General features: G+C 38.8%; 1 protein-coding gene across 2 annotated transcripts in view; it reads right to left on the bottom strand.

The window, feature by feature from the left end:
* The window catches only part of ULK2 (unc-51 like autophagy activating kinase 2), a 79,799-nt gene that overhangs the window by 34,169 nt on the left and 31,654 nt on the right, over positions 1–13,976 (bottom strand). For both annotated transcript variants that reach the window (XR_015726788.1, XM_045778325.2), the window contains exon 13: positions 12,155–12,326. Coding sequence is in view for 1 of the 2 variants with exons in the window: in XM_045778325.2 (XP_045634281.1) it covers positions 12,155–12,326 (172 nt within the window). In the remaining variant the exon portion in view is untranslated. The remainder of the gene's footprint in view (positions 1–12,154; positions 12,327–13,976) is intronic.

Genomic DNA, 13,976 nt, shown 5'->3' with positions numbered 1-13,976 from the left:
CAGTGTTATGCATTTCTTCACCATTTAACCTGCACGGCAAAAACTGTGCTAACGTTTTTATCATGTTCCTTTTAATACGTCACTCACCAATGTCTTTGAGTGTTATGCCCCTAATTCCAATTTGCCCATAAACTCTTTTTTATTGAACAGTTTTTTCAGAGAGTGGTAACTTTTAGGAACACACATGCCACATTCTAGTACAACTGACTGTAAGCAAAGTCTAGTTCACCCCAATGTTGGAGCACCCCCATCCTGCATAACACTCCTTGTCTCGCATGGGTCCTTGAACAAGACACTGTCGAGGCCGGGGCCTCTCAGGTGCGGTAGCACACATCACAGGCCGTCTTCACCTACTCCGGTATCATCTATATATGGGAACAGAGCTGAGATCAGAATGCAGGGGCCACTCATTCTTGTCACTGGTATGTTCATTATATCACATTGCCTGTGTGATTTCAAATGGCTACACAGGCATAATCAATGTGTTGATATGAAATAGCAGTGTTGACCAAATACGTTTTTAAAAAGAAAAGTATAGGTTACACTGCTAACCCATACTCAAAAAGGGAAAAAAAGAAAACAAACACAAATATCCCTCTGAATGGCCCTAAATAAGAATTGAGCGATGCATTTAGTTTAGCACATCTCAAGTCCCTGCTCTCACAAAGCTTTCATTCTAGTAATGAAAGAAGGTAATGGTGTCAGGCATGATAAGAAATATAAAGGAAAATAGGGCCGCCTGGGAGGCTCAGTCAGTCAAGCACCTAACTCTTGATTACGGCTCAGGTCACGATCTTGGGGTCATGGGATCGAGCCCTGCATCAGGCTCCACGCTCTCCTCTCTAAAAATAAATAAATAATATAAATATTTAAAAATATACATAAAGGAAAATAAATCAGGGTAAGAGAATAAAGAGAAGTGAGGAAGGAAGGTACCTATTTTAAAGACAATAGCTCCTGATATGGTAATGAAGGGAAAAAGGTAGATGCAAGGAGAGAAGCCTCATTTCACTAAGTATACTTCATTTTGTAGCTTTGAGTTTGGAGTCATACATAATCATGAAACAAAATAAAATCAAAAGGAAAAAATAATCCCTAGAAATGAAAAGTGAAATGAAGCAGAACAGTCATCATCTTTTGTCACACATAAACATGTGTCAACTTGTCAGTGGCATGACTAGAAGGGAATCTTTTCAAGTGACTTTAAAGCTCCTTAATTTGATTGGACATCCCTAATGGGATTACCCTAAGGACAAAAAGACCCACAAAAAGATTTGTTTTTTTTAAAGTGGGCTCCACGCCCAACATGGGGCTTGAACTCTTGACCATGAGATCAAGACAAACATGCTCTACTGACTGAGCGAGCCAGGCACCCCCCTAAAAAGATTTTAAATAGTTTTAGTTAATTACATTGTTATCTTGATATGCTACCATATTATGGAAGGAGAGAAAAGAGAACCTAAAGTCACAAGGGCAAGAAGAACAGAAAAGTCAACAGCCGCAAAAATTTAGAAGTTACAAAGCTGATCCAAGCATTTGACCTAGGAGACGCAAGAAGACAGAATCCTTAGCCAATAGAAGTTTCCCCCGTACGGTACGAAGGAGTCTTCTCCAGGAGATGTGAGCAGCCCTCCAAAAGGGAAGCGTAATACATAATACGTCACCACTGTCATTAAGACCCACCACACACGAAGCTTTCAAATAACGTTCTAGTTTTCAATTCTTCATTATGAGTATACAACAATTACCAAACACTCAAGAAAGGAATCTAATCTGAAACCCAGACTCCAAAACAACCTGGGAGAGATAAAAAAGAAATATTTTCCATGGAGAAGTTTAAAAAAAATGTAATTAATGTCCTCAGAGATAAAATATTGCACACTGAAATAAGGATAATACTCGAAGGGAGGGAGAGCTTCTAAACATTAAAATTATGAGAGCATAAATTATAAACTCAATAGAAGAAAACATCAAGGAAACTTCCCTAAAATTAGAGCAATAAGACAAAAGTAAAATCAGACAAAAGAGGTAAGAAAATCAGGAGTGTACTCAGTTATTTGTCTTATTATTACTTTTAAATTGTACAGATGTTTTAAAGATCTTACATGGGGACTTTCGAGTCCTGGTTTCACATGTAAGAAGCTGAACAGACTGAAAAATCAACAATTCTTCTTGGATCCAAAAGAGAGAGGAGGACAGAGGCAAACTGATGCCCCAGGATTAGAGACATAGACAGGCAAGCACGTGGACCTGTGATTTGTCCGAGAAGAGACTAACCAGCAGAAGGCTTGCGGAAACCACAGCCAGGGCAGAAAAACATGAACTCTGACCGACAATTTGCTGGAGGATCATTGTGGACAACTCTCAGAGTTCAGAATTCCAGGAGGATCTAATCATCGGGAGGCTCACAATATTGTCAGATTTATCCTGGGGAACTCAGAGGCTCACAGTAAACACTCGAGAAAAATCCCCTCCTGCTTCTGGTGGGGAAGGGAAAAGGGACCATTTTTAAATAGGTTCGAGCACTGTGTTCCTAACAAGGCCTGCCCTCAGGGGTAACCACTTCATCAGAGCTTTATCTGCTGGAGTCAAGCTCCAGCCTAACTGGGCTGGGAGCTGGGAAATACCCCACCCCAGTGCCCTAGAGCCATCCCGTCCCACCTCAGGCAGGAGGGAGAAACTGGGAAACACAGCGAAGCTCAAAGACCAGAGACCCAGGCTCCCTAAAAGACTGAGACCTAATCACAGGACTGCAGAACACTTCCTCTCCCCCATACCGCATCATCACATTACTAAAAGCCTACTTACAGCAGTTCCTTTTACCCAGGACATCATATATGACTACCAAGAAAAAGTCAAAAGGCATATCAAAAGGCAAAATACAGTTCGAAGAAACAGGGCGAGCATCAGAACCAGACTTGGCAGGAATGTCAGAATTATCACACTGGAAATTTAAAACAACTATGACTAATATGCTAGGGGCCCTAATGGAAAAGGTAGGCGGCATGCAAGAACAGATGAGCAAAGTAAAAAGAGAGATGGAAATCCTAACAAAGAACCAGAAAGAAATGCTAGAGATTAAAAAACGCTGTAAAGGAAATGAAGAATGCCTGTGATAGGCTCCTCGTCGACTGGACACAGCTGAGGAAAGCAGCTCTGAACTGGAGAACACATTAACAGAATCCTCAAAAACTGGAAAACGAAGACTTTTTAAAAAAAACTTTAGATTTTATCCATTTATTTGACAGAGAAAGAGAGAGCACACAAACAGGGGGTACGGAAGGGAGGAGGAGAGGGAGAAGCAGGCTTCCCGCTGAGCAGGGAGCCCGATGCAGGGCTGGGTCCCAGGACCTTGGGATCATGACCTCAGCCAAGGGCAGATGCTTAACCAACTGAACCACCCAAGTGCTCCAACAAAGATTTTCTTTAAAAACAACAGAATATCCAAGGTCTGTGGGACAACTACAAAAGGTGTAACATGTGTAATGGAATTACCAGAAAGAGAAGAAAGAACAAAAGGGAATAGAGGGAAATATTGGAAACAATAATGACTGAGAATTTCCTCAAATGAATGTCAGAGACCAAGCCACAGATCCACAAAACTCAGAGAACTCGAAGCAGGATAAATGCCCAAAACAACTAGCTAGGCAGATCTACAGAAAAATCAAAAATAAAGAAAAAAAAGTCTGAGAGAAGTAAAAAAAAAAAAAAAAAAAAAAAAAAGAACACCATACTTAAAGAGAAACAAAGCTAAGAATTGCATTGACTTCTCAGTAATCACACAAGCGAGAGTGAAGTGAAATATTTAAAGTGTTGAGAGAAGTAAACCACCAACTTACAATTCTGTACCCTGTAAAATTACCCATCAAAAATGAAGGAAAAATAGACTTTCTCAGACAATAAAAATTGAGGAGATTTGTTGCCAAAATAATAGTAACAGTACATTCAGTTATGTATGCTTAATGTATATGCTTTATGAATATATGGATAGGCTTATGTATTCTTATATTTAACTGGAATGAATGACAGCAATGATACACGGGACTGCAGGAAGGAATTAGGATTTCGTTATTATATGGTACTTCGCACTATCCATGAAGTGGTACAGTTTATTTGAAAGTGGACCTGGATTGGGGTGCCTGGGTGGCTTAGTTGGTTAGGAGTCCAACTCTTGTTTGGCTCAGGTTATGATCTCAGGGTCATGAGACTGAGCCCCGTGTTGCGCTCCACGCTCAGCAGGGAGTCTGCTGGAGATTCTCTCACTCTCCCTCTGCCCCTCCCCACTGCTTGCACATGTCCCCCCCCCCAGATAAATAAATAAATCTTAAAAAAAAAAAATGAAGTGGACCTGGATTAGTTATAAGTGTATATTCCAAACTCCAGGGCAACCAATAAAGAAAGCAAACAAACAAACAAAAGTATAATTGATATGCTAAGAAAGGAAAGAAAATGGAATCATAATAAATGGTCAATTAAAACCACAAAAGGCGGGCGCCTGGGTGGCTCATTCCATAAAGCAGGTCATGATCCCAGTCACCTGCCTTCAGCTCAGGTCACCATCCCAGGGTCCTGGGATTGAGCCCCATGTTGGGCTCTCTGCTCAGTGGGAGCCTGCTTCTCCCTCTTCCTGCTGCTCCCCCATTTATACTCTCTGTCAAATAAATAAATAAAATCTTTAAAAAAATAAAAAAATAATAAATAATAAAACCACAGAAGGCAGAAAAAGAGTGAAAGATAAAAACAGGAACAAAGAACAAGGACGAGGAAAAGAAAACAGTAACAAATATGTTAGATATTAATCTAACTATATCAATAACACTTTTAATGTCAATGGTCTAAATGCACCAATTAAAAGGCAGATTTCAGAGTGGATTAAAACACACAACCCAATTACATGTTAACTATAAGAAAACCACTTTAAAATATAAAGACATACAGATTAAAAGTAATTGACGGAGAAAAATAGACCATGCTAACACTAATCAAAAGCAAGCAGGAATAGCTATATTAATTTCAGACACAGCAGGACTTCAAAGTAAGAAAAGTTAGGGATAAAGAAGGGCCTACACAATAATATATTTATATAAATATAAATTCTCCAAGAAGACATAATAATTCTTACTTAACATGTATGCATGCCCCTAACAATGAGCGTCAAACTATGCAAGGTAAAAACTTAAAAGGAGAAACAGGTGAAACCACTATCACAGTTGGGGACTTTAACACCCATCCCTCAAAGATGGACAGATCCAGCAGGCAGAAAACCAATAAGGACACAGTTGACTCAATAACACCATCAATCACCTGAATATAACTGATATCTACAGAAAATTTCATCCAACAACAGCAAAATACACATTTTTCTCAAACTCACATGGAACATTTACTAAGATAGACTACATTCTGGACCATAAAACACATCTTAACAAACTTAAAAGAGGCACGCCTGGGTGGCTCAGTGGGTTAAGTGCCTGCCTTCAGCTCAGGGTCCTGGGATGGAGCCCCACATCGGGCTCCCTGCTCAGCGAGGAGTCTGCTTCTCCTTCTCCCTCTGCCCATCCCCCTGCTTGTGCTCTCTCTCAAACAAACAAACAAACAAACAAACAAACAAATAAAATCTTTAAAAAACAAAACAAAACAAAAAACCAAAAAACAAATTTAAAAGAATAGAAATCAATTTCTGCTTGTAGACCACAATGGAATTAAACCAGAAATCAATAATAGAAAGGTAACTGGAAAATCCCAAAATACAGGGAAACTAAAAACATACTTCTAAATAACAAACTGGTCAAAGAAGAAATCTCAAGAGACATTTTTAAATATTTTGAACTAAATGAATTTGAAAACACAATAATCAATAAGCTTCTAGCCAGGTTAACTAAAGAAAAAAACAGAGAGAAGGGATACAAATTACTAATATCACAAATGAAAGAACAGACACCAGTAGGGATCCCACCAAAATTAAAAGGATAATAAAGGAATATTATGAACAACTCTATGCCCACAAGTTTGACAGCCTAGATGAAATGGACCAATTCTTTGAAAGACACAATCTGCCATAACTTACTCAGGAAGAAACAGGCAATTTGAATATACGCCTTTATCTATTAAAGAAATTGAATCAATAATTAATAGCCTTCTAAAACAGAACACACCAGGCCCAGATGAGTTCTCTGGTGAATTCTACCAAACATTTAAGGAAGAAATTATACCAAATCTCTATTTTCAATCTCTTTCTGACGATAGAAGCAGAGAGAATATTTCCTAACTCATTCTATGAGGCCATCACTAACCTCATACCAACACCAGAAGAAGACATTACAAGAGGACTACCAACCACTGTCTCTCATGAGCACAGAATATTAGCAAACTGAATCCAGCAATGTATAAAGAGAGTTATACACCATGACCGAATGGGACTTATCCCAGGCTTGCAAGGCTGGTTCAACATTCTACAATTAATCTATCACATTAATAGACAGAAAATCACAGAAAAAGCATTTGATAAAATCCAACCACCATTCATGATAAAAACTCACAGTAAACTAGGAATGGAGGGGAACTATCTCAGCTTGATAAAGAATATCTACAAAAAGCTACTGCTAATATCATACTAAATGGTGAGAAACTCCAAGCTTTCCTACTAAGATTGGGTAAAAATATAAGGATGCCCTCTTGTTTCTTTGTTTTTTTCTCCCACTGGTTTTTTATTGACTGTGGTTATTACAGTTTCTGTAATAATCTGTGAAGAAAGTCCTCTTTTACCACTTCTTTTCAGCAACTGGAAGTCCTTGCTAACGGAATAAGTCAAGAAAAGGAAGTGAAATGTATACAGCGGAGGAAGGGAAACATAAAACTACTGTTCAAAGATGACATGATTATCTATGTACAAAAATCCAAAAGAATTGACAAAAATACCTGGAATTAATAAGTGATTAAAAGCAAGGTTGCAAGATACAAGGTTAATACTTAAAAAGTAAATTTCTTTCCTATATCTCAATAAACTAAAATTTGAAATTAAAAACACAACACCATTTATTATCAGCACCCCCCCAAAATGAAATACTTAGGTATAAATCTAACAAAATTCATACAGGATCTGTATGAGGAAAACTACAATATTCAGATGAATGAAATCAAAGAGATAATCTAAATAGAGAGATATTCTATGTTTTCGGATAGGAAGACTAAATATTGTCAACATGTCAGTTCTTCCTAACTTGATCTATAGATTCACTACAATCCCAACGAAAATCCCAGCAAGTTATTTTATGGATATCGGCAAACTAATTCTAAAGGTTAAATGGAGAGGCAAAGGACCCATAATAGCCAACAGAACATTGAAGGAGGAAGACAAAGGACTGACACAACCTGACTTTAAGACTTACTATAAAATCACAGTAATCAAAACAGTGTTGTATGGGCAAAAGAAAAGACAAACAGATCAACGGAACAGAATAGGGAGACCAGAAAGAGACCCCCAAAAATACAGTCAACTGATCTTTGACAGAGGAGCAAAGGCAACACAATGGAGCAAATCTTCAACAAATGGTGCTGCAATAATTAGACATCCACAGACCAAAAAAAAAAAAAAAGATCTAGATACAGACCTTTCGAAAAAATTAACTCAAAATGGGGCACAGACCTAAATGTAAAAGAAAAAACACTGCAAATATTGTAGAAGATGACATAGGAGAAAACCTACAGGAACTTGGGTATTGTGATACCAACACCAAACACACAATCCATGAAAGAAATAAATTTATGTAAATGATTTAATCATTAGTGATTAACTTATTAAAATTAAAATTAAAAACAACTGCTCTGTGAAAGACAATATCAAGAGAATGGAATATAGGCTACAGACTGAACAAAGATATTTGTAAAAGACATATCTGATATAGGACTATTATCCCAAGTATACAGAGAACGCTTACAGCTCACCAATAAGATAACAAACAACCCAAATGAAAAATGAGCCAAAGATCTTAAGAGACACCTCACCAAAGAAGGTATATGGATGGTGAATAAGCATATGAAAAGATGTTGAACATCAGATGTTGTCAGAGAAAAGCAAATTAAAACAACGAGACACCACTGCACATCTACCAGAACAGCCCACCCTGGAGCACTGACATCACCAAATGCTGGTGAGGGTGTGGAGCAACCGGAACTTCCATTCATTGTTGGTGGGCATGCAAAATGGTACAACCACTTGGGAAGAGTTTGCTGTTTTCTTACAAAACTAAACATGCTCTTACCATACCAGGCAGCAGTCATGCTCCTTGGTATTTATCCAAAGGAGTTGCACATTTATGTCCACATAAAAACCTGCACACAGATGTTTATAGTAGCTTTATTCTTTTTTTTTTTTTTAAGATTATTTATTTATTTATTTGACAGAGAGACAGCCAGAGAGAGAGGGAACACAAGCAGGAGGAGTGGGTTAGGAAGAAGCAGGCTCCCAGAGGAGGAGCCTGATGTGGGGCTCGATCCCATAACACCAGGATCACGCCCTGAGCTGAAGGCAGATGCCCAACAACTGAGCCACCCAGGCGCCCCTATAGTAGCTTTATTCTTAATTGTCAAAAATTGGAAGCAAGCAAAGGGTCCTTCAATAGGTAAATGGACAAACTGTGGTACAGATCTACAGAGACAATAAAAAGATCAGTGGTTTCCGAGGGACGGGTGGGGAGCACAGAGGATTTTTAGGGCAGTGAAAATGCTCTGTGTGTTATAATGATGGATAAATGCCATTATACCTTTCTCCAAACCCACAGAATGCACAACAACAAGAATGAATTCTAAGTAGACTATGGACTTTGGGTGATTGTGATGTGTCAGTGTAGGTTTATCCTCAGTAACAAATGTACTGTTCTGGTGAGTGATATTGAGAATGCGGAGGCAGGGGGTATCTGGGAAACTTGTACCTTCCTCTCAGTTTTGTTGTAAACCTAAAACTGCTCTAAAAAAATAAAATCTTTGGGGCACCTGGGTGGCTTAGTCGGTAAAATGTCCAACTCTTGATTTCAGCTCAGATCATGATCTCAGGGTCGTGAGATCGAGCCCCCACGTTGGGCTCAGTGTGGAGTCTGCTTGGGATTCTCTCTCTCTCTCTGCCCCTCTCCCCTCTTGCTCTTACTCTCTCTAAATAAATAGATAAAATCTTCTAAAAATATTTGCATGATGTATTTTACAATAACAATTTTTTTTAAAGATTTATTTATTTATTTGACACAGAGAGAGAGACAGGCAGCAAGAGAGGGAACACAAGCAGGGGGAGTGGGAGAGGAAGAAGCAGGCTCCCAGCGGAGGAGCCCGATGTGGAGCTCGATCCCAGAACACTGGGATCACGCCCTGAGCCGGAGGCAGACGCTTAATGACTGAGCCACCCAGGTGCCCCATACAATAACAAATTTTTAATAACTAAAGAGAAGGGTGTGGGGACGCCTGCCTTTGGCTCAGGTCGTGATCGCAGGGTTCTGAGATCGAGTTCCACATCAGGATCCTTGCTCAGCAAGGAGCCTGCTTCTCCCTCCCCTCTACCTCTCCCTCTGCTTGTGCTCTCACTCTCTTTCTCTCTGACAAATAAAATCTTTAAAAAAAATAAAATAAAAAATCAAAAGAAGGTCGTGGCCAACTATAACAAATGCTGTAAACACATCAAAAACATGAAGACTGAGAAATGACCTGAGATTTGGAAGCACAAAGACCTTGACAGCAGTTTTGAAAAAAAAAAAAATTTCAAATGCAATATTTACACAAGGACAAAAAACAAAGGTAACTACAATAAGAAAAAAGATGTGAATGTCCTTTATGCAGGAAAATATAAACATCTCTCAAAACACATTAAAAATGTGTGGTTTTGTTTTGTTTTGTTTTTTTTACTTAACTAAAAGTTAATGTATACTGTATTACTAGCTTCGGGGGTAGAACTTAGTGGTTTATCAGTTGCATACAACACCCAGTGGTCATTTCCTCAAGTGCCCTCCTTAACGCCCATCACCCAGTTACCCCCATTCCCCCACCCTCCTCCCCTCCAGCAACCTTCAGTTTGTTCCCTAGACTTGAGAGTCTCTTATGGTTTGCCTCCTTCTCTGTTTTTATCTTATTTCATTTTTCCTTCCCTTCCCCTATGATCCTTTGTTTTGTGAGTAACACATATTCCTGATTTGACAATTTAATATTGTAAAATCATTCACTGTCCCTGCACAGGTCTTATAAAATCAACACAATTCCCATCAAAATCCCCAAATGGTTTTTTGTAGGATTTGTCAAGCTGAAATTAGACTACATGGGGGCAAAACAGGTCAAGAGTAGCCAGGGTGATTCCAAAGAATACTAGAATGCTCTCTCCATCACCCTCCCCACAATCTCTCTCTCTCTCTCTCTCTCTCTCTCTCTCACACACACACACACATTTTAAAATGTTATAATATAGACAAATAGACCAATGGAATAGGAAACCTTAAAACAAATCCAATTCTTTATGTAAACCTGATATGACAAATCTGGAATTGCCTATTAGTAGAGAAAGGACCAAATATTCAACAATAAGATCCCTACACCTTATTCCATCTACAAAAGTAAATTCCAAGTAAAATTAAATGTGAAAAAAAGAATCTTTAGAAGTTACCATTATTCCACTGGGGCAGCATGGCAGAGACTATTAGTTGCCTACAACTTGTCTGTACCAACATTTTATAGATTTGAAGTTGAAAATTTCTAGCGTATCCAGGTGGAAGGAACTCTGACACAAGGACTTCTGTTACAATACATCTTGAATAGTGAAAAGACAGAAATTAGCCAGGTAACCCTCAGCAGAGAAATGGACAAACTTGTGGTTTCGTTGTACTACAAAATTCAGATATTAAAATAAACTACATACATATCTAGATCGGTATGTAGATACATAGCAAAACATGAGTAAAAAACCAAGCCGTAGAAAGGTTCCTTATATCATTTACTTAAAACTGTAAAAACACGAGAATATCGTATGTGATTTATAGATACAGGCATATGTGGAAGTATAAAAACATCTACAGTAAGAATTTACCTCTGGCAAGAGCAGAACGAGGAAAAGGACTTTAGCTGAACCTATATAGCATCTGACGTCTTTAAGAGGAGACAGCTAAAACAACGTGGCAAAACGCTGACATAAATAAAATTACAACGGTGGTGATTTGAGTGTCTGTTGTTATTATTTCCTCTTTGAAATAGTGCATAATTTTTTAAGTTTTAATTCCTTTTTTAAAATAGAAGAAACCCACTGTATGCTGGATTTTTAAAGGTAACTCCCAGTAGTCGGAGCACCGAGGGTGAACCGCCCCACCTACTCCCGCAGCCCTGTCCGTGCTCCCCCTTCCCCAGCCGCTCCCTCCCGAAGCGCACTTGCTCTGGGGATGATGGCCTTCACGACAACTGGGATGGTGCCTAACGGTACAGCTGTGAAATCAGTATTTGACAAACAACTATACAGACCTCTTGACACGAACTTCTCCAACCATCTGTCCCTGCACATGGTCAACTTGATACTATCCAATTATTGAAGGAACCCAATTTCTAGTTTTTCTGATCCTGTTTCTTCACAACCAAACCACAGTTCCTTCTTTCTCAATGGTTTTGTTTAACTTCTTTTTTGTGGATTTTCTGGTGCCCTTCGCTATTCCTTCGAGCCCTGACCATATTTAGTCAACTTAGATTCTGCTTCCTTTATAAAAATTCTTCCCATATATTTATGAAACTCATTCCTGACCTCATGCCAGTCTCTTCTGAAGGCATCCAGACTGGTTTTAAACTCCCTTGACTCTTAGGTTGTTTTTGCAAAAGAGGTCTTCCTTTAATTCCTTTCCTTAGATTTAGTTTCTCTCATTCTGCTGACTTTTCTATTTCTTTCTGTGTGGATACAAACAGAATTTGAGGTCATTTCCTGTGAACTTTTCTTCTACCTGCACAATCCACAGTTACTGCTTTATGGGACGTGACTGAGCAGGCTTTAGAACGGGAGGTAGATGGTTCTGGGAATTCAAACAACTAAATAAAGAGCCCCTTGGAAAAGGTGCCCTACACGAGAGAGCATGACATAGAGGTTCAAAATAAATGCTAGTCTAGTAAATTAAGAAATATAATGTGTACAAGTAGAAAAGATTCTCACATGAGTGGTCTGACGAGATGTTGTGTGGAACGAAAACAAAGTCATCCGTGTCACAAGAAGAGTTCTTGCTACTAGTACTGGCAGAATCTTTGGACACTTGTAGAAAGTTGGGAGGACCCAATGGTGGGGAGGATAAGTTTTCTTCCTGAATGTGCTGCATATCTGGAAGGGACTAAAATTAACAACATAAAATTAAAACTGGCCTAATAATAAAATGCACGTCAGAATAGCCATTAGACTAAGGAATACTGTCTTCATAAAAGTGGGCATAAAGTTCAATTCCATCTTAAAATTTCAAAAAAAAAAAAAATCTCTTTGGAAAATCTTTCCCTTAGAAAAGCACAGTTTAAAGTGTCTTTGTATAAGGACTTCTAAAATGGTTTTCCAAAAATGATACTTAAAAATATATCATACCACTTATCATGTACATGTCTGCCTCTCCTGAAATTTCTGAGGTGTGTTTTTATCATCTCAACCTTCCCAGTTTCGGCTCTTGGCCTAGCAAAGCTGGTACTCAGTAACTATTCACTTGATGACTAAAACACAATGTCTGGGGACTAGACTAATGACATCCTGCACACATTTTTAAAAGTTTTAAACTTCCAATGAAGAAAACATTATAAACAGGAAAGCAAGAGACCATGTTATGTAAAAAAGTAAATAAATCAATAACGATAACTGTATTCAAGCCTAGAGATTTATGTACGCTCACAGAAAGAAACATCTGGAAAATCTTACAGGTTGTGGGTATATTCCTTTTGTTTCTCTTTTGTTAGGGGAAGGAGTGGGTTTGCAGGAGATAGGACAGAAAGGAAAGAAAAGCATATAAATGTATATAAGCGAATACTCAGATGTAAGCACTTACATGTCCTTTGGCATTTGCCTAGTTCAAGGACTCAAGTGACACCTCCAATTAAATGTCTTGATTACACAATGGTTTTCTGAAACAATGAACTTCCTAACTTATTGCGTTAAGTCCCCTGTGACCCTGTTTAACCTCTGTTTCTATTTAAGAAAAGAAAAATACTACACGATGCTCTTTAAACTTAAACCCATATCTTAAACACCCAATTCACTGCTAGCCCTCCTTTGAAAGTTACTGTACAATGAAATCTGTCTCAGATCTCCTATTGTGTGTGTGTGTCTGTGTGTGACACACACATCACATACAATCCCCTCATCACTTTTTAAAGAGACCTTATGTGTCAAGGTAATAAAGGGAAGTGACAATGGAAGGACTAACGTGACTGACTGTCTACCATGGGGTAGACACTGTTGAGAGCTCTCCATGTCTTCCCTAACCCCAGTCCTGTTCTGAAACCCATTTCATATATGTATATATATGTACGTACGTATATATATCTCAGAAGTTTAGGAAATTTGCCTGAGATCACACATCTAAAGAGCAGTCAAGCTGAGATGATCCAAGCCTCTAACCCCACAATTTCTTTCCAGCGGTTTAGGCAGGCACTTTCTCAAGTTCTTCCATGTGTTTGTAACATTGTCTGCACCCATGGCATCTGAGTGGAGCTATCTTCTCCTCGCTAGTCTCTCCGCCCATGCTCTAAGTCTATTCCCCTCCACCTCCTCAGAGACCTGGACCAGCTCCCCTCTGCTCTCACCCTCTCCCTTTCCTCTGGCTTTTTTCCCCCTCCGTGTATAAACACATTACATTTTCTCAACCTCAAATCCCCGCAGTCCTCTTAATTACCATCTTCTCTGACTTCTTTACTTTTTAACAACGTCTCTCGAAATTATCAGTCTTCATGGACTCAAACTCCTCACCTCCTATGTGTCGCTCAACCCACCATAATCCACTTTT

Source organism: Ursus americanus, chromosome 14 (assembly GCF_024610735.1).
Source record: "Ursus americanus isolate L20-20 chromosome 14, mUrsAme1.1.p, whole genome shotgun sequence".
Taxonomy (NCBI): domain Eukaryota; kingdom Metazoa; phylum Chordata; class Mammalia; order Carnivora; family Ursidae; genus Ursus; species Ursus americanus.
This window is presented reverse-complemented; position numbering and strand designations above follow the sequence as displayed.